At 36.9% G+C, this 26,376-nt stretch overlaps 4 protein-coding genes across 5 annotated transcripts; all 4 read right to left on the bottom strand.

Annotated features, from left to right (window-relative positions):
• Positions 1-1,650: 1,650 nt before the first annotated feature.
• Positions 1,651-7,332, bottom strand: LOC143452236 (spermatogenesis-associated protein 16-like). The gene is made up of 8 exons (XM_076953124.1): positions 7,060-7,332; positions 6,562-6,689; positions 6,314-6,450; positions 5,378-5,594; positions 4,117-4,231; positions 3,638-3,876; positions 2,918-3,176; positions 1,651-2,223 (listed from the first exon to the last, which is right to left on the bottom strand). The coding sequence occupies exons 1-8, from the start codon at positions 7,166-7,168 to the stop codon at positions 1,910-1,912; spliced, it is 1,518 nt and encodes a 505-aa protein (XP_076809239.1). The 5' UTR covers positions 7,169-7,332; the 3' UTR covers positions 1,651-1,909.
• Positions 7,333-8,835: 1,503 nt separating this feature from the next.
• Positions 8,836-15,184, bottom strand: LOC143452721 (intraflagellar transport protein 56-like). The gene is made up of 17 exons (XM_076953776.1): positions 15,039-15,184; positions 14,670-14,798; positions 14,503-14,595; positions 14,126-14,240; positions 13,918-13,967; positions 13,468-13,613; positions 13,170-13,239; positions 12,538-12,711; positions 12,125-12,227; positions 11,849-11,958; positions 11,267-11,321; positions 10,774-10,862; positions 10,509-10,592; positions 10,349-10,418; positions 9,797-9,903; positions 9,442-9,575; positions 8,836-9,085 (listed from the first exon to the last, which is right to left on the bottom strand). The coding sequence occupies exons 1-17, from the start codon at positions 15,039-15,041 to the stop codon at positions 8,968-8,970; spliced, it is 1,650 nt and encodes a 549-aa protein (XP_076809891.1). The 5' UTR covers positions 15,042-15,184; the 3' UTR covers positions 8,836-8,967.
• Positions 15,185-17,438: 2,254 nt separating this feature from the next.
• LOC143453188 (solute carrier family 35 member G1-like) lies at positions 17,439-21,843 on the bottom strand. Of its 2 annotated transcripts, XM_076954374.1 has the most exons (3): positions 19,201-21,843; positions 18,740-19,130; positions 17,439-18,364 (listed from the first exon to the last, which is right to left on the bottom strand). In XM_076954374.1, exons 2-3 carry the CDS (start codon positions 19,116-19,118, stop codon positions 17,760-17,762), a joined length of 984 nt encoding a protein of 327 aa, XP_076810489.1. In that variant the 5' UTR covers positions 19,119-19,130; positions 19,201-21,843; the 3' UTR covers positions 17,439-17,759. The 2 variants fall into 2 exon arrangements, with proteins under 2 accessions (XP_076810489.1, XP_076810487.1); XM_076954372.1 differs by having other exon boundaries at positions 18,740-21,843.
• A 642-nt stretch (positions 21,844-22,485) lies between these two features.
• LOC143452971 (inositol-pentakisphosphate 2-kinase-like) lies at positions 22,486-24,003 on the bottom strand. Its single transcript, XM_076954126.1, has one exon. It carries the CDS (start codon positions 24,001-24,003, stop codon positions 22,486-22,488), a length of 1,518 nt encoding a protein of 505 aa, XP_076810241.1.
• Positions 24,004-26,376: the final 2,373 nt, after the last annotated feature.

Below are 26,376 nucleotides of genomic sequence, written 5' to 3'. Positions count from 1 at the left end.
TGAGGCAGTGTGGCAATTTCGAAGAAATCGATTTAGTAGAAAGTGTATAAGTACACTTAGTGACATGGTAATTGGCCTGCCTGTAATATACGGCAACTTATTATGAAAAATTGTGAGTCGCAAACATACAAATTATGGCGTGATGGCAGGCACTGAAGCCTCAATTCTACGTTTATTTATTATAAGTTGGCCTTCAAATAATCAACTTTTCTTTATTTATTATTATCAACCAACGTGATGAGTAAAATTTTTGGCGTGCATGTTTATGAATCATGCATACAGATGCCAGACTTTCCGCTATGGGTTTCAATTGATATTAACAACAAACAATGAATTAAGTGAGATTAAGTGCAATATCGTCAAAAGATCCCCATTCCCTTGACTGGAAAGTGTTGCATTTTTCTACTAGAAAATGTGTGTGCAAATAAACAACTATAGAATTCTATGGCTGAGATGAGGGCACGGCAGCACGATAGCAAGGTCCTCTGTTGTGCGCTATACCCAAGGTTAGCATTAGACTAGATGGAAGATTAAGGTTACTAGGCCTATGTTGTAACATTCAAGTTAAGTTACCAAGAAACTAGGCTAATACTGTATATGAAAAACAGATTTGAACGTTAAACTTTTTCCGGTGAAATGTTTACAGCCTATGATAAAATCATACACCTCAGTGAGTGTGACTCAGGTACAGACCAGTATTGAATGTAAGTTTTTTGTGCACTGGACAGCGGAATTTTCTAAGACTGGTGTCCACCAGTAGGCAACAAAAAGTCTGCACAAGCATGCGCGAGTGTGCACCAAATATCGCTGTTTAGGAGTTACTTAGCTTACAAAGTGGTTTGTTTTTGACCCAATTTGTGCACCAGATAGCTATGTTGAGCACAGCACATGACCGGTGCACAACGCTTCCTCTCCATACGAGGTTCCAGGCTTACAGTCCTGAGCTTCTATAGCCTACTATATTAGTTAAAAAGATGATAGGCTTTATATTTAAATATTCAAATACGCCGTACAGCCGAAGCGCACTTTATACGGCCGATGGGCCTGTAAGCATCCTAGTAAGTCTTATAATGGTAGGTTCGCAGAACCAAGGTAAGGAGCCATAAAGCGTACACATTGCAAGACTGCAAAAACAATATCAACACGGCGTAACTTATGACGTAATGTCACGTAAAAACGAGAATATGATTCAAACATACCGTAATTACAAATAAGATGTCTATGTGCGTGTTAGCACATTGTCATCGTCATAAAATGGAATAGTGGCTTTATTTTATTTGCTCTGTCAACTTTTTTTACATTCTTTTCTGTTAATTGGGGTTGAATATTAATATATTTATAATTTCTTTGCTCTTTCCCATTAGATTCATCAGACGATTAGTTTTGTTTGGGAATCAACCGCATCGAACAACAGGAATAGCCAAAGCCAAAACATATATAGAATATAGATTGAACCTCGAATTTAGCCTGCTAAATGACAACTCCTTTATCGAACACGAACCTTCCGATATGGAGTCAGGCCGACCTTCCGAGAGTCGCTAACGTCAGAAGACGCCCATTACACCGAGAAACCTCAAATTTCAAAAGTTGTCTGGATATGTCATGCTGTGGCCAGCTATAATTTCTTTCAAAAAGCCAAATCATCAAGACAAATAAGTCACAAAAAATATTTCAGCGTAACCCGTAAATAAAAAATTCAGCTACCTAATTTCGCCAAAGTTAAGCAAGCATAACTTTTATTAGGGAAATTAATCAAAAATAATATATCAGTATGCGATATAAGAACACTATGAGCAGTAGGCCTAGACCTAAAGGTGCGAAAAGCGTAAAACATTAACACAGCGCAAAAGATTTCAGTTCACACCGTTGTGAATTCTTTGGTTGACATTAAAATTCCGCCAATTAAGTTTTAACTGGTTCGATGGGATTCAATTTTCACTGGCTGGTGTCCGGCGACTGTCTTTGGAGTACAGAAGACATCCACTCCAGATTGCTTTTTAGGTGACACCGTCACAATTCCAGGCTCCTTTGACATTTGTGGAAAGAGTTGAGCGGGAGAGAATTGTCGCACTTTGCGCAGGTTGGCAAGCATGTCTTTGAAGAAGTATTTCGATTTTGGAGTTCGATTCCTTTTAGCCAGCCCTTCCTTCGCCTCTAGTTTTTTCTGACATTGTTTCGCCCGAAACTTTAACTCATGGAGTTTAAGATTTTGTTTTATTTGCTCTGTTAAAATAAAAATGGTGTTTTAAGCGTAGAACTTGAATATTTTTCTGAATCTATACAACCTTGGACAGAGAAAATCTCTGACAACAGAAAATAGATCCTAAGTAGGCCTCCTACTGTGTAGGTCTATAGGCCTATCCATATTGCTTTGACTTTTTATTATTTCCGATTCCCTTAGGCATAGAACTAAATTATAAATTGCTTGTTTGTAAGTTTTATTAAATCAAGTTTTCACAATGACGCCTATGACCTACGCCAGGGGTCGGCAACCTTTTGCACTTAAAGAGCCATTTTAACCGATATTCCACAAAATAAAAATCACTGGGAGCCGCAAAACTATTTTCACAATAAAACGAAAACGACACTCTGTAACAAAACTGTCATGTGTCGCATTTATAAAAGCAGTTAATTCAGTAAGATTTAATTAATGTGATTACTATAATGTGCTCAGTGAGATAAAGACGCGAGTGTTCTTCTGTTTGTTTCTACTGTAGCAATAAAATTAATAAGAGCCGCATCAGAAGGATGAAAGAGCCGCATGCGGCTCCGGAGCCGCAGGTTGCCAACCCCTGACCTACGCCAACTGATTCAACCAGCAAGATATTTAACTATAAAATTTGCCTTTTAAGCTTAGTAGCAATTAGCAAAAGAAAGTTAGCTTTTTCTTCCGAAGATGGCCAGGAGTATGACTCACCAATTGATCTTTCTTTCTCCAGCCTCTTACGTTCTTGTTCCTTGATCCAGCTGATAGCAACCTGGATCATCTCGGTGTAGTCTTGTATCTGGATCAGGATCTTCTCATCCCAATCATTTCCGGATAACACCGGCGCGAGGGCAAGGTCGGTAAGGATGCTTTCGTACTCAGGAAGAGCTTCGGAAAAGCGCTCCTCCTTAACCAGCGCGAAGCAATAGTGAAGATGCTCAAATATCTCCTTCCCTGGCTTCACGCTCAACTAAAAGAGGAAGAAGAAATTCTTTCATTCTCTTTATGTAGGCAAGCTCATGTGCTGATTTATCCTCCTGCGCCGATCTATATTCTTCAGTTCTGTTAGCTAGAGTTTTATATTAATAGGTAGAACGAATACGAGACAGAAAAAAATAAGAAACGCTTTATAAGCCACACCCTTCGTTCTATACTAAGTTACAGCTATTTTCCATGTACAGGTTGTAGTAACGACAGAAATTTCTGACTAATAAAATGTTTCTCTTTTGGCTCTTGTATTCGTTCTTCGTATGAGTCGTAACTCCAAAGACTTTGCTCCTTACAGTGCTCATAACTTAGTTGTTTTACGCTTTTTCACCTTATCACAAATTCTTCTAAGTTAATCCTAAAGTTATTACGCTACAGTATCTTAGTTGCTAACTTGCTGTTTGTAAACCTCATTCTTAGTTTGAAACAGATTCTAAAACTTACAATACAGCAGGTGCTATTAAGTAATTCCGACGCCTCCCAAATCATTCTCGCGTTTTCAGGGGACACGTCGTGCTCTTGCCAATCATTCGAGCTGTGTGCGTCTGTAAAGTTGTTCGGCAATTTCGCGAAGTAACGTGCGTCAGGTGTGTCCTCGAGAAATCCATACGCTTGTCTATGCTCCTCCACATTGAGCAGTAAGGTACCGTTGTCGTTGGGCAGGAGATGTGTAGAAGCGACATCTAAGAGATAAATGCTGTTACAGACTCCAGTTTAACGCCTAAACGTTTTTGTTAATTTTTCAGACGTGTGAAGTTTTCTGTCGCGCATAGCAGAAAAATCAAATACAGAGCGATACCTTTATACAGTGAAGCCTAAGATCTATGGAGTATTCAACGATAACCCATAGGTTAGTTTATATAAAATCGATAAATTTTTCAAGGACAGTTTATAGTAAATTAACTTGTCCTAGGTTCCTTCACCTGAGTGGATCAAACAATTGTAAAGTGGATACTGGGCGAGGAATGCAAAGCACATTTTCTCGCATTGTTCGTTGTGGGATGAATCTGAGAGCACTTGATATGGAAGATGCAAAAGCTGCAAGAGAAATATACCAATGACAACTCATCGGCTGAGAAAACTGAATTCTGTGAGTGTGATTACTTTTAACTGAATGCGTAGGTTATTACAGAAACAAGTAGGCTGCAATGCTTCAGCAGCATGTGTGACGCTTTCAGCAGGCCAACAACAAAAGTTATAGAAAAAAACTGTATAGGTATAATAACGTCAAACTAATAACATAGCCTGTTACATATATAAATACTGAACAACAAAATATATAGAAAGTAACAGAAATAGACATTTATCGATGCCTATTAATGTTCTTCAATCGTTTTATACTCAAGACGCTTTTTTACAACAGAAATCTGCCGAGATACACTCCGAAGCAATGAATGAAACATTGCACATTGTAACAGCACAAAACGCGTTCTTACTGTACGCTCTGAAAGGTGTGACTTAGTGAAAAATTGTGTGGGCTGAAGTCTAGCAGAATCTCATATTTACAATATATAGAGGCTCGGTGCATACTTTGCAATGTTAAATACTTTCATTTAGAAACACCACTTTGAGTCAACTCAAAATCTTCCTATACAGGACTCCACATAATGTACCACTAGGATTAAAAGAATTGACGTGAATGTTTAAGAAAGCATACATAACAAGCAGAGGAAAACAAATCTTAAGATACTAAAGCTTGTGTTGAGAATTAGCTCAGTGTGACAGTGGTATTAACCTATAGCCAACCCTCGTTAAAATGAGCTTTGTATAGGCTATCTATAATATCACTACTGTACCCGTTTTAGATTTTTCGGAATGCGTTGAGGATTAGCTTAGTGTGTAGTAGGCAAGTTACAACAACTTACAACGAGACTCAAAGTCATGTTTCAAATTAAAAAACATTCGACAACAACAAGTTGGTGCAGATCGTAGAAAGTTATCCTTGGTCCAGTTTGCTTATTCCCATTCCCAAGGTAACCGATAAAACTTTTTAAAACGTTTTGAGAATGTGTTTGACGTGAAGTAGTACGTCAATGCTCGATTTTCCCGGCAAATGTTCTCGGCACATGCTATCAGTAGAGTGCTTTGGCACCACGGTGGTGAAGTAAGTACGGTACAGTACCACCACGGTGCTCTGAAGTAACAATAAGTTTCAGGTGTGCTGGGAACTAAAATTTCCTTCACCTTTACATTTGACGAAGTTTCCGAAACCAGTTCTGCCACTTTTCTCCAGTATGTCATAACAGTAGCCTGGCAACTATCTTGTAATGAACATTCCTCAAGGTTAATAAGGGCAAAGAGCGTGAGAGATTTCAGAGCGGACGAATTCTTGTTCCGGCGTCGTTTGCCGATCGCCCGTAGCAAATGGCTGCTGGCAAAAAAAGGCTTCTCAACAATGGAGCTAGCAAAACATAAAAGAAGTTTTGTAAGTCCATTTAACTGTTAAATTTCATTCAGTAATTGTTTCATTTAAGTTTGATCACATAATTTCATTTAAGTTTGATCACATTTAAGTTTGTTCTAATATTTGATGAATGTAATATAACCAAAGTAAAAAGTTAAGTACAGGTGTGTTCTGTATTCCATGGAAGCAGATTTCGAATGTGAATCATTGCTGAGTAACTAGCTTATTATCCTCGTTCAGATTGTGTTGATCTGAGAGCTACTACTGAAAGTCTTTCAGCAATGAGTGATGTTTATATGAAATTATGGAGCTCGAAACTGGTAATATAGGTATATAAGGGCTTTGCGAAGTATGCACAGAAACAGGAAACTAAGTTTGAGTTTTCTTCCCGAGTTCTTTGTACTCAAGTACAAATATAAGTAGGCGTACGAGTATTTTACAGATTTTAACAAGCGCCTTATTTCACGGTACTAAAGAACGGAAAATCTCTAATTAGCCAAGTATCCGCTAATTAAGTATAATATCAGCAAAGTGTATCTCCAAACCGAGTATTTAAAAATCGTTTCGAATCCCTCTTGATCAAGCCTTTAAAAGAGTGTTTTAATGAAGCAACATTGTAAGGATTTGGTTAATATGTATTCAGCTTCACATTTTTTAGATCTACATGGTAACTTGTAACGGAGAACTCTATAAATCAAAATACAACTTCAACTTACCGCTGTGCGAACTTAACGGCAAGATCTGCTTTGTCACGCATCAAATAACACAAAGAGATTCTTTCAAAGGCTAAGGCCTTCATCTGTGCAACGTCACTCACCGAATATTCATTTACCGCTTGGTTTTTGAATAAACTCTGTTGTGTAAAGGTAAAATAAACGTTAAGTGTTTGGCATCAGAGTTATGAAACTGAAATCACAGGAAGATTGTGCGTTTGATGAAATGGGATTATTTTATGCGCACTTACTTCAACTAAAGAAAGAAAATTTTGCCATCTTGCTATCGCTGGTGCGTAGCGGTCACTAATGATTTCGAATTGTGCGTCGTCTGCGAAGGTCTTGCATGGTTCGCGTGCAATGCAAGACGAAGTACAATCTGTTCAACAGTAGACTATAATGTAGTATGAGTGCACAAAGGCAAAGTTTTGAACATAACCAGATAATATACTATGGTTGGTACCGGGCATAATATTCATCAAATATAAGGCTCAACTGGTGAAAAATTAAGTTCTTTTTTTCACCAGTTGAGCCTTATATTTGATGATAACAAGATAAATTTTCGCATTCAAAAATTAGCTTAACCAAAAGCATGCAGGCTAAGTTGCAAACGAGAGAAGCTTCCTATTTTTCCTTTTAGCTGTACTAATGCTTCTTATCATTTCGCAAAGAGGTTCATACAAATAGGTTATAGTGACAACCATCAACATTATAGCGACACTGACATGTAGCATTTCATAATAACTCACCGGCCAAAAGGCGAAGAATTTTGTTTTCCATTTCGACAAACGTATCTTTCTCAACTGGCTCTTCTACACAATACACTTCCCTTTCTTTGTCTTCATTATCAACTTCCATTATTTTATTGCAAAGTTGCTAGCTTTAGCTAAATCCAGATTTCGAACATCTGTTAATGTTTACGGTAGCTGATTTTTCAAGCGTAACTAGGAAATTTGTTTATGCGTGCTGTAGTTTAGGTAATCTCTGTGACGTCACAAACTGGAATTTCACATGTAGGTAATGGATACCAAACACCATAACAACAAGAGGTTGCTGCAAAAAAACTTTTTTATCAAGACTGTGAATAGTTCAGCCAATTTAAATTTCTGGATAGTAAGGCGATTTTTAATAGCTGTCGGCATTTTCAATTGACAAACAAGCACTGCATTAACTAGTAGAACAGTAGCTGCACTGGATCAGCAGCAAAACGGAAGATACCAGAATGCCAGCTGCTTGACGACAATTTTTGCACAAGGAACGACCAATCTTAAGCTGGTGGTTTCCGAATGAATATTAATGTGGCCTTCGTTACAAAAGTTTGAAACCTGCGCTGTGACCTATAACCAGGGTTGCCATACCGTACTTATTTCTAAGATTTGTCCTTATTTTAAAGGTCCATGTCTTAGAAAATATTTTTGTCCCTTTTTCTAAGAAATGTCCTTTTTTAGGGCAGAGGTTCATATTTTGACACCTTTAGTATACCATTTTGTACCAAAGAGATACAAAAATTGAGAACAAGCAAATAGTATCTCGTTTTTTCATTTTTGGAACATTGATTGCCTTCTCCTGTTGTGCACTGTTTAAGGTAATATTCTTCTTTTGTTTCCTGTTCGTCCTTATTTTTGAGTCCAGACTGATGGCAACCCTGCCTATAACCATGATCAAAAGACATTTCAACTCAACAGCTATTCAACCCAGTCGTTGGTTGGATTCAATCGACACGGTGTCGAGCCAAATTTGTTCCGAGCATTGTGACGTAAAAATGCCGCTTGACCCAAGCAAGTTTTTTGATCAAAAACGTATTCCCAGTAAGTTTGTACGTTTTGTTATTTGTAAAGTTACAAATTTTTCCTGAACTCAAGGTTTTCGAGCAGAAAACTTACGTTGCGTCATATCAAACTTGTACGTCACCACGCTCAGAACAAACTTGGCATGGCAACAGATCCATTAGTCCTGACCGTCTTTTACATATAGGCAGGGTTGCCATCAGTCTCAACTCAAAAATAAGGACGACTAGAAAACGAACGAGGAATACCACCTTAAACAGTGTACAACAAGAGAAAGCAAACAAACGTTTCTAAAAAAAAAAAAAAAAAAAAACAAGACACTATCTGCATGTTTATAACTTTGGTATCTCTTTGGTACAAAATGGTATCGTAAGGTGACAAAATGCCCAAAATAAGGACGAAAGTGCCCACCTCCGCCCTAAAAATAAGGACGAAAGTTGAAAATAAGGACATTTCTTAGAAATAAGGACAAACATATTTTCTAAGACACGGACCTTTAAAATAAGGACAAATCTTATAAATAAGGACGGTATGGCAACCCTGCATATAGGCCTACTTTACTACATTTATACTGTGACTTTTAATACGGGAATATTGCATACTAAACTCAGTTTAAATTACAGTTTCGTACAAGGCTATTTATAAAAGTCTTACAGCTTGTGTAAAATGTAAATTAGCCCGACGTTTAATTAAAATTCCTTCAGCAAGACTTATCAGTTACAAAAACAATAATACCAGTTGCAAAGTGTTTAAAATTTTTATTTTCGTTAAATGCGTTCTACCAAGAGATCACCATTTTCCTTTGTCTATCAAACTCGTATACAGAACTTGTATTAAATATAACAACCAAAAATTCCATCAAAATTATTGTCATTTGAGCGGTATTTGGTGTTCCTTTGCCCATTTCCCAATGGTCCTGATGATATATTCCACCTGCGGGTTACTTGTAGTGCCACGTAACATGAGTATAACTTCCTGGATAGTTTCTCTATTTTGTAAATAAATTTTTTCCAAATTTATCCTATCTTTTGATCCAAATTTACTTGCAATTCTTTTCCTAAGCTAACTGCGCACTCTTGGCAAGTTGCTTGACCTAACTTCGATAAACTATATACGAGTACAGTCACATTCTTAAATGTTTCAATTATTAAGTTGGTGCGGCTAAAAAGGCTATTTTCATATACATGTAAGAAATTAATAATCTACATGATATCTTATTTTATTAACCTATAACCATTATTTCGTCAATTCGTAAATGAGGAGTTGTATTCACAACAAGGCGGTTAAAATAAACATTGTAAAATCAAAAAGTAATTTTCGTTAGTTTAATAATTTTTTATTCACCTTGGTTCGTCTCCAGAGATGATCATCTGGAAGAGTCCAACGCAAGCTCCTCTCTTTCCTTCCCAGTATTCCGGATTGGAATCAAGTCGTTCCATGAGGTCGAATGCTTTTGCAGCGATGTAGTACTGCCTGGTCTGTTAAAAATGCACAAACATATTATAAAGCTTTGTGTAAAGCAAAAAAACAGCGTATTAAGTGAACAGCACATTGGTGTTTGCAATAATACAGCACTCAACGTTGCAGACCACACAACGGGTACTAAGCGCACAAGACTTGTCTTAAAATTCAAAGATTTGTAACCAACCAATATGCTGTAGAATCGTAACATCGTTTAACAGAGTACATAATACTACACCCTGTAACAATCATTCGCAATCAGATGTAGAAGCGAGAAGGAATCAGACGAAGTCTCCATCTTATTATACAGCTCCCAGGCCAATTGCGGTCTTTTGTTCATGATGTCTTCACAGAGAAAGCATTTTGGTTACATTTCACGGTTACGTAAATGTTAGGTAAGTGTTCGTTTGGTTTGTAGTGCGTTAAATTTAGTACAACGGTGAGTTAGTAACTTATTGGCCTAGAAATTTGCTCGTTGATCCGTTTGTTATAAATAATGCCTTGATTACAGAATTAGTCCGCTATTAAAACTACTCATATTATAGCTTTACATCCGTAATAAAACGTATGCTCGTAATTACATAGAATATAGTAACTTATAACAGTGTTATGTAATATATAATGTAGCTTATATACTATATATATATAGTAACATAGTATATAGTGTATAATAGTCTTATAGCCCAATACACAACTTTTCTATTGTGGAATTTGTAAAACTTGAAAAATTTAATTTCCAAAGAAATTCTTGCGACGGTGGCTTCTGACGTTACATCACTAAACTACTTACAGCATCGTGCAAGCCAGCTGGTGTAGACGTAGTCACTTTTCAACCTTTCGTTCTTTATTCCTATGAATATCTAGGATTGAATAGAAACGTCAGTACATAGCCGTGAAATTTAAGTCGTCCCGTATAAAAGATACAAACACGAAATCGTTTTGCTACTCACATCTTCGGCGTCTTTGTAGTTACCGCAGGCTGCCTTCGCCTGGGCGTAGTTGAAATTATACACGTCATCACCATACAGATAACCCTGCAATAAAGTACTTTATAGAATTTGGCGCTTTTTGGTACAGGCTAATACCGCGTGCTCGCTGATATGTGATAACGTTATGCTCAGGTGTGGGTAACTTGCCATTCAATCTAGGAATTGGTATTTAGATAGAAGAACTTAATAAAATTAATGTATATCGCATGGTTATGAAAAAACTCACCTTGATAGAGTCAAGGTAAACGACAACCTGTTCAAAATTTTTTGTTAAGAAATTGCTGCAAGCGGTGCATTGTCTGCCCACAAGAGTGTCTGTAAGCAGAGTAAATTAGTCACCAAGTTCCACTTTCTACCACATTCATCGTTCACACACAATGCAATTCAATCTTTTAACCAAATCCAATCTACCAATTTTACTCAACCCTTTACAGGACAGGGAGAAATTATTAAACATTAAAAATTTGCTTTTAGAAATGTACATATATTTTAGCATTTCCACATTTTTTTTTTTTAAGTTGCAAACAAAAATGTAAACAGCAGTTAAAAGATGTATGAAAAAAATGCATGGTAATATTTGTTATTTTGCTAAGAAATATAAACTTACTTCAATGTAGCAATATTTTAAGGTTTCAAGTAGCGTAGTTAGTATTTTTAGAATAATTAAGTCAACTTCAACTTTCTCAAATTAAAGCTAAGTTATCAACAACCATATTCACCCGCTGATGAACCAACTTTGTGGTAACACTGTTGAGCCATGCTGATGATATGGCGCTTTGAAAATAAAAAATAAACAATTTGCGACAACCAAGTGCTTAATAAGCATTATTAACCAAATAAACAAGTAGTGAAATAGTTGTAATAACTTCAATACGAAATTTAATTAAAAGTTATCTTAACGTCACACTGATAGTATGAATGGCCAGAGTCTAGATAAAACTTCCCAATGTGAAGCTGGACTTAGCTTTTTTAGCATTACAGTTTCCTTGTCTTGTAACTCAAATATTAGCAGTAGAGTAGTTCAATCAATCAATCATTTTATTTTTCGTCAAAAGCACGGTGGGGATGAAAAAATCAAGCCAGTTGTTATTAGCATGCGCTAATAAACGAGAAAAGTTACGAAGTGGAAAAGGCTTAAAAAGTGCTCAAAAATAATTAAGGTAAATAATTGCTGGGAACCACTAGCACGGCTATTAACCCATAAATAATTTACTGAAAATACTATAACCTACTACCTCAATTTTAACCATAAGCATAGCCAATTTCATTTCAGAGTAAATGAGTGTTTTTTTACAATTTACCAGGCTTTCCTCTTGGCCATAGCCAGCATATATGGCTCCTTTAATGACGTACTCGTTCGGTGTTGCTGGTTCCATGAACTCCACCAATTGAAAAGCTTCCAAATATTCTTCTGCATTGATTAATACATACACAAAGGTTCATTGTCATGAAAATTTCCTGGGCTTGAGTTTTGATCATCAAGTTTCGAACATACATTGTTAGATGTAGCAGCATACATGTGAATTCAAAAAAACAGCACAAACAATACAGTATTTTGGGGATGAATGCTTCAGTACCTTGTGTGAAATAGTATAGAGCCAGGTTAAGTTTTGCTTCAGGGATGATGCCAACTAATGGTGGAAGTATCTGCAATGCGCTTTCACCACGTCGAAATATAACCTGTTTAAAGACTCTTATCAGGGCTTGTTTTTAAACAACTATACATTAGGCACAACTCCATGCTGGTCAAGTTTACAAATGTACATAAGTTTTAACAATGAACACGAAGCACCTGACAAACAGTATCTTCACATTTTTTTACCACATTGTTAAATACGTTGAAAATTTTTAATTTGAAACAGTTACAATATCACAGAATTGCACCCTTGTTTTAACTTAAAAATACAGCATGCAGCTTTAAGGTATGTCTTAAACGTTAGGGAGCTGAACTAATGGGTAATTTTTTCTTGTGGTCATTGAACTGATTTACTTTGTTGTGGTTGATAAATTCTGAGCCAAAAGCAGATGGAGATGCCACGTCAAGGTAATGCTTAAGTTCCCCTTCTGCAGCTTTACCATCATAGAGCCGAAAATGGACACATGCTTTTAAGTTTGATGCAATGGCACTATCTGGATAATACTGTAAGTATTCCGCCAGGTGGTCCTGAAATATTAAACTCAATTCTTTCACTATTAAATAATAACAGCAGTTACTGACTTTGCTTTGTATGCTGGTACCTTAAGCTTTATGTCACTAGTTTAGTGTTTAATGCTTTTTATCCTTTTACTACAGGGCCAAATCCGAAACCTGGATTGTTTTGGGGCCACAGCAATAACAGCTATTTCTTACACCACCATAGGCAGAATGAATTACACACAACACTCACAATTGAAAGCCATCTATAGTTCACTGCTTTTATTATGTATGAAAACCTTTTTTAGTGGCCGGGTGAATAAAAGATGAGTTCACTTTTTGAATTTTTAGTATTTCACTATTTCTTCAAGTACAAGGTTTAGTTTTCATAACATACAAATGTCAGAGAAAGAATGCTTCAGGGTCAGCCACGATTAACAGCTACTAATGGTTGGTTGGCTACTAATGTTTGTATAATTAATACTCACAATGCAATATTCATAATATTCGAGCTTGTAGGCACACAAAGCAGCATATATTTGAAGTGCGTGGTAGTCTCTGAAACAAATATGGATTTTTCTTTCAGTATTATACTAGGAGAATATGAAAAGTACATGTTTATCTAAAACTTATTCTTAGGATAACAAAATTACATATAAAAATAAAAACATCCAGAATTATATGTGTTGTTAGTTCTGGTAAGATTCATTACTTTTCATATCGAAACAAATGAAGAAACATTCACGGGCTTTCACACTGATTACGGTACAAGTAAGGTTACAGAACTTGTTTAGATTTATCTGATGGTTGTAGTGCTGCATAGCCTCACGATAATGCGATCTAAGAAACTGGATCGATGTGTAACATAACTTATCGTCAATTTCGTCTCCCAACTTTGAATGATACGACATCATAGCTGAGTGTCGATGAAGCTGAGGAGAGCAGTTGGAGCAAAATAAATAATTCATAAACTACTTTACGATTGTTCATTAACTGTTGACTCTGGACTCAGTACATACTGCATCTAATTGCTGGTTATAACCAAATAATCTGATTCTGCAATTACTGAAGTTTTTACACTCAGTGTAAAGCCCGATTTTTACTTAATGTCTGTAAAACTGCACTCATAGTAAACATAAACACCCAGATCATATCAGTGCAAAATTAACTGGTCTGAAGTCCCAAACATATTTCAATAGAAAATACTTTTAAATAGGATATTGGGATAGTCAGTACCTTGTGCGAAATATGAAAGAGCAATCGATTTTTTAACGAAGTGTCTGGCCCTACAAAATGAAAATGAAAAAAACAATGCTTAAAATCAAGAGCAAAAAATTGCTATGTTTTATAACTGAGACACGCTTGGAAGTTGTACACATTTAATTAATTACAGGGCCAGCAGCATTTACTAGCTCTTTACTTAACATTGGGCAACACTTCTCACCTTTTTGAGCAAGGCTTTCTGCCTCTTTATGCCAGCCCATGTAGAAGCAACAGCATGCACAATAGAGATATACTGATGGGTCCACATCAGCTTTTTTTATTAAAGAGGAATAAATCTGAAAGAAATGTTGCGCAGCAAATGCACCGTAGTTTACTAAGTTCAAGTGTATTATTCATATATTGCTATTATATTATTATTATTATTATTGTTCAAGTGTTTATTCTTTACTTGAACGTGTAAAACAACGAACCATCAACATTGTTTTGTTACATGTAAAAACGCTAGTTTAGTAGATTCAAAGTGACAAAATCTAAACTTTCAAATAACAAAATAGCATTTCAAAACCAGCCTTGATGTATTTTTAAGCTGCTTATTACCTCAAACGCCTTCTTGAACTCTGCTAAATGGAAGTAGCAATAAGCTAACCACAGATCAACATTCTTGTTTGCCTTTCCCGTTTGTTGGTTAAACTGACATATGAAAGAAATCCATTACCAGCAATAGCAAGCAGACAATATGTGGGTATCACAAACTTAAAGCGAACCTCAAGCACAGTTATTGCACCAGTGTAATCCCGATCTTCCACAAAATCTTCAAACTTTGGAATCTTTTTCTTTTTAGTTTTATCCCCGGTGTATGTGCTCCCTCCAACTGGTTTCTGGCGAGACAGAATCTACAAGAGGTTTAAAAGAATATTTTCAGTCAAAATGTAACAGGTTTTAATTGTCATTGTGTGTACCAGAAATGAGATGTTATTCAGTTTTTGAATCACGTAAACCAAGCAAATTATAGCAAAATTCACACACATAAGCATACTCATGGTTTGTGACTGGCAAGCTTTAGAAAATAAATAGAAGTTTACACTAATTTACTAAAAATACTTATAGACAAATTTAAGTATTCTTCAATTTACCATGGCCACAGGCAAACAAACTAATTTCAGCTTTTTTGCTTCTTGTACAATAAGTTATGTGCAAAACTAAATGAATTTATAACAGCTTGGTTTTTAGGCAGTAGCATCAAAATGATGAGAAAGATCTGCAACACAAAAAATTACATAGTGGGATAAAATTACTTGAATACGAGTTCGTGTTTAAGATATCATTGTCGTTGATGAGCTTACATTATGCATTTTGTCAACGAAAGTTAACATGATACAGTTCCATTATAAAAAGCACAGCAGCTTCGTACAAAGGCCTTACCAACAATGCTCTAAAGCTTATTGTGATAGAGTTTATCATAGCTGCTTTATCTAAAGCTAAACCCATGCCCTGTGGCTTGTTTGGCATGTGACATGTTGACAAGACATTTTTTCCAGTGTCACCAAATAATCACTCAACAGTGCATATATAGAGTTGTATATTGTTGATAATTAAGCGCTTTATCACACTTAAGTTGTTCCAAAAGAAAAAAGTTTGGTTTAATGGTTATAAATGCTGTTTGGGACAGATATTTGTTCGCAAAATATTGCCAAAACATGTGCCTAAATTCATGAACACATAATTATGGAAGTGGCTATTTTACTGTAAGTAGGTCATGCAGCCCGCTGTTAACAATAAGCAAGAATAGGCGTAAAGATCAAACCCTCACGCACCACTGCCACTGGCTCAGTTAAAATTACTCACGAATTTGTCGTCCAATAAACAGACCACAATCGCTGAACTTGCTATAGGTATAATGATAATCATAATGTTGCCAAATTTCTACTAACCACAACATGACAACATCCAGAAAAGCCATAAATTGGGAAGGAACAGTGGTAGGCAAGGAACAGTGGTAGGCAAACTTTCATTACAAAGGTTCAAATTTTCACTTTACTAGTCAATGAAGGCCCAACGTTACATGCGAAATCTACTTAACGCAGTAACTATTACTAGCTCACTAATAATTTTAATGTGCTTTTTTCTTTTGTGCAGTAGACATTACTTTTTTGAAGCTATTAGGATAAGTTCAGTTAAATTTTAATCTAGTTACGTGCTTTTCACAGGGTTTAGTGATATATGGTAACCTGCAATTAACAGACAGTTCGCAAATGAACATACACTAGCAAAACTAATGCTTAGGTGTATTGTGGCTTAGAAACCAGGGCTTTGGAGCCGACATAAAAATGAAACTGCTCCAGCTCCAGCTCACTTCTATCAGAGCATAGCTCCGACTCCAGCTCCGGAGCTCTTTCACACCACTGCTCCAGTTCCGGCTCCATTACCGTATTTTCTCGAATAGTATACGACTTCATTAATAGTCGCCCTTCACCCCAAATCTAAAGTTTTACGAAATAGCAAACACACTTGTCCAAATGACTAACCACATGATAAGTTAAAAAAGATGGCACCAAGGAGTTAACAATTATCAATTTTGTGATGGGTTGCTGTTAAATTATGTGAAATCAGACAATAACAACAAATCTAAAAATCAGCATCTCATGAAATTAATTGGAGCTGGAGCTGTCTATCAAACAACTGGCTCCAGCTCCACCTGAATTTTACATACAGCTCCAGCTCCTTTTGAAAATGCAAAGCTCCGGGGCTACGGCTCTGCTAGAAACTAGAACGTGTATTGGTTTGTGCGAGCGTAGGTTGAAGTTTTGCTAGCAGCTAGGCCTAGTTTGCTAGGGCATTGAAGGTTTAGCGTTATAAATAAAAATAGGCTTGCGTTCTCAATATGACAAAACAATTAACACTATGTGAGTGGGAAGTTACTGGTTGCGTTTTCCAGATGTTTGCCGTTATGGCTGTAGTTAACCTTTAGCCTAGTTAAGATGGAAAAAACCCATTAAGAAGTGGATTGCTAGCGCTCCAAGTTAACCAGGCTAATAGAAAAAAAGCTCTGAAAATAGCCTAGGCCTATCACTCAGCCCACATTTACAGGATTTAAAGGTTACAGGATACAATAAATTATATTTTGTTTGAAGGCCTTCATTTGAACCGCGGCCCACAGCTTGCCAACCAATGGCCCATACCCTATAGGCTTAGATTAGACATAGACTTCCTCAAAAATGATGTCTGCACAGTCTGCTCTCTGAAGGCAAAGCAGTCTGAAAGCAGTCTTTTTATAAAATTATATGATTTTTATGAACTATGTAAAATATAGATATCGTGTTTTTTTGATCATAAACCATCCTTCAATGGAAGCTGCCCTCGATTAGAAGCCGCAAAAAATTATTGAGAATAAAAAATAGTAGCCACGATTTCTATCCGAAAAACATACGGTACCCGAATGTTTGCTGCGGTTAATCAGTTTTCCAATTAGTCAAATTTTTTACATTGAGCTACGATGGACAGACTCCACAACTAATTAAACTTTGTAAATTCTGTTTATCTCAAGCATAAATGATTGTAGGCTATTTGATGTTTTTGTGTATTTAATGTTTTATGATGATTTGAAATATGAACGTAACGTAAGACAAAGCACACAAACAAATCATTGTAACAAGTAAAGGCAAACAACTTTGTGCAAAATATATTGTTAGTAAATATCAAGTAAGAAAGGTACTGCATAAAAAGCACACAGTTTTCATCTAAGGAATAAAAACATATCTGTATCATCTAACTTTGATGTAGGCCTATATTAGAACCAACGTGACAAATAGTAAACTACAACATAAACGTAGGCTATTTTGTTATATTTCAGAGTTTTATAAAACAATTGAATTTTCCTCTTCTCTATTTTCGCTTTCATGATGATAATTCGATTTTTGTCGATTTTCAAAAGCACATTGGGTAACTGTTGTTGCCACGCATGACAAAAATATCAATGACCCGCCACAAATGGAAATAACATTAATAGGTACATGAAAAATGAAGAGATCAAATACATATCCAAAGGCTATTTGACCAGTGTAAGCCACAGAAACCGGTCCTACTCTTTCTATTTGCAGGGCAAAATATCTCAAACCATAGCCAGCAAGGAAGAAAACTCCACCCAAAAACATCCACTTAACGTCTCGTAGGCAAGGTATCAAAAAGCCATTTTCTACTGAGGATAATTCAATACAAGACCCGATCAGAGCAGGAATCGCTACAGACAACAGGTTTTCCGCAACAACGACGTCGGTTTTCAGTTTGCGCGTCACCAAGATGCCAATAGCGCAAGTGGTAGACGAACCTACAGCAAATGCAACTCCTAAAACTTTGTTTTGACTCTGAGTTGCACCACCAAATAGAAATTCAGGTTGTGCAATTAGGAAGACGCCAATCGTTATGGTAACGAGCAAAATGCCATCCAGTATCTTGAACGTTTCTGTAAAAACATATACCTGGCTGAAAAATTTCAAAACGTATTCTTAGGAAGACCAACATTTCATTGCAGTAAGCATCAAATCAAAAATAAACTGTAGACTACACAGTATATTTGAAGTGGTGAAAACCCTATTCCGAAAGTTGTTTATATAGGTGCGAATCATGCTAAACATGAACGATAATAAACGATCTTAGAATTAAGGTAGAACTATAGCTTATGCTATGCAGTGTTATTTTTTAGTGGTCCGTTTATTTAAAACACGGACGATTAAATCCAAGACATTTCTACTCAATGACTATTCCACTATTCTATAAAACATAGGATATCTATGGTTTAATCGCACTGTGTTGAATCTATCTTGAACCCAATTTTTACCTTTCAGTAGAATGCAAGCCAGGATTGTCGCGATTGGTGGATATGTAGTAGCCAACGCTAAGGCTTCTCCCATTGGCACATATTTGACTGCCTGGAAAAAGCAGAACATGCTGGCATAAATTGAAACACCGTTCAAGACAAGTAGCATGACAGTTGATCTGTTGATTTCAAGAAATCCATGAGGTTTCTGATAAGTCATCAATGGTAGCGACAAAAGGTAGATCTGAATGTTTACCATAACTAAAGTTTTCGTAATTATTGGCTCGTGCAAAAATTTCAAAGACATGGCGCTGATGGCAATGCATAGGCCAGCCGCGATGCCAAGCGTTACCCCTAAAAATCGCTGCAATTTTTTTAATGTCGTTCTTAATTTACCCATGGTTCAGATAATCTGTGAAAATACAAAACATACAAACTTCAGCCGATAAATAAAAACACAAATACAATACAAATCCACTTACCATATGAACACTGTAATGTGCCAAGCTAGGCACGGTTAGACGTGAGATTGGGCCATTTTAACGTGATCCTAAAATCCTATTCTATGCTAAGGATGAATACCTCCTAAGCTAGAAGCACACGTCACTTTCCTACCCAAGTAACAAGCTATATCGAAAACGTGCGATTGAAACGATATAATTGATCTCTGACATTGGAAATGCCCAGCAGTCGGCCGCATTTACCCTTATACATGACATTTCGCAATGACAGCGTAATGTGTTTGCGTCTACTGCAAAAGATGTCTGTGTCTACATTCTACCACTTTACTGGCGGAACTTTACAATCATCCGTCGTTGCTGTTTTTCCCGGAAACATATTGCTAAGATGATTACGTCACGATTGTTGTCAATGACTATTTCTTGCAAGAAGTAGCAGCATAAAAAGGCAGCCATTTTTGACTAAAACACTTTTAAGAGTGAATAGGCTACCAAAACTTTTCAACTGCATGGCAGCTGGAATATCTGAGGTATTACTACGATATAGCAATCTACGTTAAACTCAAAAACGGGCGGCATGCTTCTTTAAAACAAACTTGAGCCATTGCATTTGATCGAACAAGTGAAACGGTGAAGTATAGGTAATTTCATTGACCTTAGTAACTGCATTTACCAACATTGAAAATTAAAAAAGGCTGTCACTGTTTTGCTGGAAAAAATCTTAATTCAAAGCTACTTTTCATGGTGTTTTGTTAATCTAACTTAAACTCCATAGCATATAGTAATCTAAACATCACCTAAATCTAACTCTAATTAAAACCTTAACAAGTTAAATCGACTTTTTGTAAACCCATTCTTACGGTGGCCTATTTAGGGTGAAATGGTCGAACAGCTAAAAAATTGCTGAGTAGTCACGAACAAACTTGTTACAATTGTTAAAGCCAATGATAAAGTGCTTCGTCGAATGCAAACAAAAAGCGTTGACAAGAAATTTATAGCAAACTAAGTGTGGCCCTATTTAACAAAAGAATAAACCTAACGCAAATAAAATCTGCAGTTATTGCTATCATAAAGTTCCCGTCATTGCCGTACTTTTTGTGATTACAACGCTACTATTTATATCACTTCACGAAACCTAACAAAAGAAATACACTTCACAATACGTTACCTGAAAACGGATTTTTTTTACCTAGCTCCCAAATACTTACTCAACTGAATGCACCAAACGCGCTTGCACTCAAGTAACTAATTGAAAACATTTACGGCATTGTAGTTCGTTTGAAAACCCGGTTGCACAAGCAAAAGCAGAAATTAAAATCCGGTAACAGAAAAGAACGCAGACATATCCGGTATAAGAAGCATTGCTATTGCTGGCATTTCGCAGAGCAAATTTCTTCCATATGCGTATGTTGCATAGCCAAGTGCGCGCACTCCGCAAGCTGCTATGGTTCATTGCTAGTGGCGTTTGCTCGATTACGACACTGTTTGCGTTTGTCTCGTTCTTATGTGCTCTCAATCCGCTGCTGATTGAATGACAATATCTGCGCCCTAAAGCTATCACAGCACTTCTAGCAGGAAGTTACAAAATTCAGCAGTCCTCTCTCTGGTACACATTTTTGCCGTAATAGACCTTTTATCCCATACACTGATGTACTGCATTGAAACAATTTTCATTCATCAGTTGCTTGAACACACCACCTGCTCGTTTGCTTAATTTTCGCTTTTTCAACTTATGTTTTATGGATTAAACTAATTATAGGTTCGGTGACCGTGCTAGTTATAACCAGCAAATATTAACTTTATTTCTCTTGAGCACGTTTTAAGCCTTTTCGTCTTTGTCACTTTTTCCTGTTGGTTAGTGCGTGTTAGTAACAATTGGCTTGATTTGTCGTGTCCACTGCGGTTTTAACAAAAAATAAAATGATTGATTGATATGTACTTGCCTTCAGCAACGCACACCTACCGTATATAGGCCTACTTGAATAAGTGACAATGCAAATGCAAAGAAAACTTAACCAGACGTGGCACTGTTTCTTAGCTACTATCTAGCCTATAGAAAGCTAAACTACTGCCGTTACTTCTGGCGAAATTATGATAAATTTTGTGCTTCCTGGATAGGACTTCCAAGCATCCAAACACCCTTTACTCTTGGAAATATTGAATCATCTAACAAGCCTGTAATTGTTCGACTCTAGACAAACACGCATGAGTGCAAATTGCATGCTGATTCAGTATAGCACATTAGCCTACGTTGCTAAATCTTCAACGCCACTGTGTATCATCAGGTAAAAACGTATACGTTCAAAGCTACTTTTTACAGTTTCTTAACCTAATTTAAATATTTCGACATAGTAGGCTAACCTAAATTTACTTTTTAATCTAAATCTAACTTTCATTAAACCCTGAATAGCTGAAATCAGCTTTTCCTAGGGTCGTTCTTCTAACCTAACTGCCTATCTCTAACTATGGACTGTATGACGAAATGCTTACTTTCAACGTTTAATGTGAAGTTAGCAACATGAAAGCTTTCAGCTGAACGTTGTTGATCCGAACTGTATAAATCGTAGGCAATTCATTTAGACAGGTTTTGCATGCTGTATGAGCTCATAGATCACTATGTTCGACTAAACCTGAACATTTTAATTTCGCTTGAAATAACAGTGCTTGCCTTACGCGTTCAAAACGATGAACTGTTTTTCTTTGTGCGTCAATTGACCGCGTTTGAATAGGTTACCATCGGTTAAATAGCCACCTTGAGCGTGTTTGACCTTTGAATTCGCAATGTTCTGAGGCTAGTTCTTGCATTGTTTTTGTGGAAGTGACTACACAGTGCACATATAACCGATTGGTTTGGATTAGCAAAAATTAGTGCAACTTTGCTTTTTTACATGTCTTCACCAACAGCAACACGTTTTTATTGTAATATAACTTATTTATTATGTCAGGAACACTTCTTTGACAAAAACTTTTTGCAAAAAATGTGATCAATCAGTAATGTGATAAACAGAGTCACAATAGATGCTTAGAAATAAAACGAAATGCTAATAGTAGATATGTGATCATATAGTACAAATCGAACATTAAAAAAAGACTAGCCTATACAAACACACACGCAGGCAAGATTATACAACGGGTTAAAACATTTTTTTATTAATATAGCTACATAATAATTTATTGCACTGCCTTAAAACAAACAAATAAATGCAAAATGACGTCTAAAAGATTTGCATAGCGTGAAACGTAAAAAGAATGTCAGAATCAAGTTCACTAAATGCTATAATAATAGTTAGTTATTGTTCGAGTCTGGAGTCAAGTTTTCAAGTTGGAAAAGTGATTGTTCAGAAAATAAAGCACGTCTCGTTCACGTTTACAGTACTTTTGAATTTGATTTGCCGGATCTTTATAAAGATCAAGAATCGAAAGAGTTGAGTGATAAACGTTGCCAACACTATCAGTCAGACGGATAGTGCTGCCATCTAGCGGCTCGTCAGAACTGGAACTTAAGTTAGCCTTCTGTAGTGTTATTATAATCGAACAACAGTTAAAACCACGAGCAACTATGTACTTGCGTAGAATATCAGCAAATTTTTCGTGGTCTATACCTACGCCGTCAAATGAGCAAAAGCCGTTTGAAAAAGAATCGAAACCTGTCGCTCGTAACCATTCCTTGGTATTATAGGGCGATGAGAGCGACACGTTTTGACGATTACATGGATGCAGAATTGCGTGGTCAGTAATTTTCTGGTGCATCGATTCAACAAGCGCAACTGGTATTTCCTTCATCGAACTGATCGAGTCGAGAAAGCTCAGTATGTTGGTATCAGAGCTGTTCTGTATTTCTTCCACATCGTCATCTCTATACGTGGAATCCGTAACTTCGTAGTGTGCGCCTACGCAACGTCTTTTCTGGCTGTTGTTTTTACGCCAGTGACCGACGGAACTTTCCCCCCCAGACGTTGCTATAGGGGATAATAAACTCTTGCAAATTGCATCCAAAAATACATCAAGACCGTTTCCGTCTGTATTACCATAAACTGGCGAAATAACTTCTTCGAATATGTCAGTCGCTAGCTTCTGCCTCATACCATTTGCATTGCAGGGGATTTTTTTATTTAAGATTCCTTGCGAGTAGACGACCGTGTCGTTGATGCGTGCGGACAGATATCGTTGTGGACAAGCTATTAGTTCCAGTAGAGCTACTTTCATTCTCCTTAGGTTGCCTGAATACAGATCGCACGGACAGTAGCGGGTGTGTTTCGTTCCCGGGTGCTTTAGTTCCTTGTACATCTGCACTAAGCAAAAGAAACACCTGTCTTTAAGCTGCTCGCAAGGCGGTTCGTCGAACACAGGGAAATAACATGTCTTAGGCCGTAATTCGATACTAATTATTGGTTTGTCCGCTACGTGATGATCGGCAGGCAAGACTGTACCGTAAGTAGAGTGGTGCACTACTGGGTGTGGCACTACAGCATTGCAAAAATTCGGCATTTTTAACGCGTACGTTACGGTGTCGTCTAAGTCCATTCCATTGTTTTGCAACGAGCGTCGTTTGTTCATATCAGTGGACAACTTGCGAATGAAGTCTTTTGTGATTGCCATTCGCTCCGCTCTGTAAGTTAGTCGTAGTCCGCTAAGTATCTTATAAACAACATTCTCCAAAAATTCAATCTCTTGATTGATGGCGTCATGCCCAGCATAAACATGACGGTCTTCCTTGGATTTTTTCACCTTGGGGACCTTGGGCAGTCGAAGTATGCTTCGATTGTTGATGCTTGTGAACACGACGTTGTTATTTCCTTCTTCTCTGTATGTCCATTCGTCAGCCATGGAGACAACCTTTAATTATAAGTCACCTTGACTACTGTTTCTCCTATAAGTAGCTTTGTACTGGACCTGTGTGAGGAAACACAAGAAGTTTTATTTGAGATATATTGTAAACCGGAACGTCCGTCTCACTCTCTTTCTATTGTCATTTTCAACGTTTGTCTTTTCTAACAGTAGTTGAGGACATTAAACATACGTCTGCGATTGTTGTTGTTAAATACTCACTGCGGACCGTGTTGTAACCAAGCGTGTATTAATAATTCAGGCATTTATCGACTCAGCAGCATTTGCGTAGCAGGAAATGAGCGAACATCTTTGCACATAATTGATTTCAAAGCTTTATGACACCATCATATACTCTTCTACATCAGGTCACCGTTTCTTTTTTTATTCGTCTAATGTGCGTCAGTACGCCTGTTAGCATGCTGTCTTGTCACGGTGACAGGCGACTCCGTCATGCATCGTGTGTTATTTGCAGACACCATAGCACTGTGTGATATACAGCAACACAAGCAGAACGTTAAATCGTATTTAGCAATCTTTGTGGTGATTTACTTTCACCGAATTGTTCAAATAAGCTTTTTTTACACACAATTATATATTATTATTGCATCTGTATAGACACTTTCTGTAACAAAAATAGCAACATACCGTGACACTAGCACATAAACTCTGCTGTCTGACCAATTAAGTTTGTTAAAATTTTACAGAAATGAATAAGGAAAGGCTCAATTTTCACCAAAAATAATAAGACAGCTTCGAAGTAGACTTTGAGGTCCAGTTGTATCAACAAAATTGAAGTGAAGCTTCAAAGTGCCCCTATGATAAATAGCCAGATAAGTAAAATGATTGATTCGCGGTTTACGTACTACCGCCGACGAAACAATTTCAAAACTTGCCAAAGCCAGTGCGTTAATAAAGAAAACTCTGTCGACCTTTCAGGCGCCATCTGTTTTTACTATCTTGAAGAAAACGCTGTTACCCTAGCCTAGCCAAACACCTAGAAAAATTCTTCAAAGGTCTTAAGTCCATTTCACCAGCTGTAGCCTTACCTAATTTGGTAAGGCTACTTCAGTAAGCGGCTAGCCAGTGAAATGGACAAATTCTGAATAATTCCGAGAAAGTCATAGACTACTGCGCTTTTCAGGCTTGCCTTTGTTACTAGCGTTCGTTTTTCGCCCACTTAAGGATAATTAATTATACATATACTTAGTACGGCTTCTACCTAACACACAGAGACTTACCATTTCATGCTGCCTGAAGGTACAGACTGCAAACCGTATGATATGGAATATGAGTTTGTTTTGGTTTTACGCACTCGTGTCTAGCATCAAGTATGACATGCGCCATTGTGTACGAATTGATTTACCAAGTGCAATAAAGAGCGTACTGTACCCACACTGCTGTGGTGCGTACTTCCGCATACCGGCGTTAAAACTATGCTTGCTCATGCAAAACACAGTTTAAGTCTATTCCCGATTCATATTTCACAGGTAAAAATACGAAGACTTGTTTTCAGTCCAACGTTATCGCAATGTCAGTAGCAAGCTACATTGCATTATAACTATTATAAATCTATATCAACTTCAGTTATATGCTTACAAACATTAACATCTACCTAGAGCTTACTCAATTAGATTCTACAGCAAGATTTCTAGCCGCCGACAGAAACAAACATTGCCATGTAGTTCTATATAACAGCTGTTTGGCAAGGTAACTAGTAATTATAATAAATTTCCAACACTGTCTGTCTATCAGTTGGAAGTAAGTGCTACTAAGGTGTTGCACTGCAGCTGATCTTTACAATTCCAGTTAAACTTTATTCTAAACCAAACATAAAAGATTGAAATCTCGCCGATATTTCAAACCCTTCATGTCAGAGGCGGCAAGGCAACTACGCTGAAATGTTTACGTTTGCGCTCAAGAATGCTACATGTCATACTTTTCTTTTCTCCGCTATTCCCAACACGATACTACTAAAGTCACGCATGAATAGGCATGACCGAACAAAATTGAAAAAGACCTAATTCAGCTATTGCTACTCGTATTACTCGCCCTTGTAAACGACACCACTCGGTAAACAGTAGCGGTATGGCAAATGTAATTCTAAAACCATGAAATCAAAACACGACAAACATTCCTCTATTCATACGGACAATAGGAAGTTTCAATAAAGTTGAAAAATGTTTCAACCATGTGAGATACACAGCTGTATATTTTGTTAGAAGAAAATGTCGCAGCGTTTTTGTATGACGCAACAAACAGAAGTTAAAACAGTGTGGTCTGGTCATCAAGACTGTCACCAGTTCAACAGAAAAATATTGTTCGCTCAAAGATTCCACAGTTCCTTGTTAACAAATTCTCAGCTTAAATATC

This window comes from Clavelina lepadiformis, chromosome 4 (assembly GCF_947623445.1).
Source record: "Clavelina lepadiformis chromosome 4, kaClaLepa1.1, whole genome shotgun sequence".
Lineage (NCBI taxonomy): Eukaryota > Metazoa > Chordata > Ascidiacea > Aplousobranchia > Clavelinidae > Clavelina > Clavelina lepadiformis.
Note: the sequence above shows the minus strand (reverse complement) of the source record. Positions and strands in the feature narration are given on the sequence as shown.

Excerpts from the sequence above, each read along its gene's own strand:
- LOC143452236 (XM_076953124.1), bottom strand. The coding sequence starts at position 7,168 with ATGGAAGTTGATAATGAAGACAAAGAAAGGGAAGTGTATTGTGTAGAA. Across the intron at positions 4,232-5,377 it reads AAACTTCGTCAAATGTAAAG|CTTTTGCATCTTCCATATCA; the intron begins GTGAAGGAAATT and ends TTTCTCTTGCAG. Across the intron at positions 3,877-4,116 it reads CAATTGTTTGATCCACTCAG|ATGTCGCTTCTACACATCTC; the intron begins GTGAAGGAACCT and ends TTTATCTCTTAG.
- LOC143452721 (XM_076953776.1), bottom strand. Across the intron at positions 14,241-14,502 it reads AGTTCAAGAAGGCGTTTGAG|ATTTATTCCTCTTTAATAAA; the intron begins GTAATAAGCAGC and ends CATTTCTTTCAG. Across the intron at positions 10,419-10,508 it reads ACTACAAAGACGCCGAAGAT|ATATTCATAGGAATAAAGAA; the intron begins GTGAGTAGCAAA and ends ATTCAATCCTAG.
- LOC143453188 (XM_076954372.1), bottom strand. The coding sequence starts at position 19,118 with ATGGGTAAATTAAGAACGACATTAAAAAAATTGCAGCGATTTTTAGGG. Across the intron at positions 18,365-18,739 it reads GGCTTGCATTCTACTGAAAG|AAACGTTCAAGATACTGGAT; the intron begins GTAAAAATTGGG and ends ATGTTTTTACAG.
- LOC143452971 (XM_076954126.1), bottom strand. The coding sequence starts at position 24,003 with ATGGCTGACGAATGGACATACAGAGAAGAAGGAAATAACAACGTCGTG.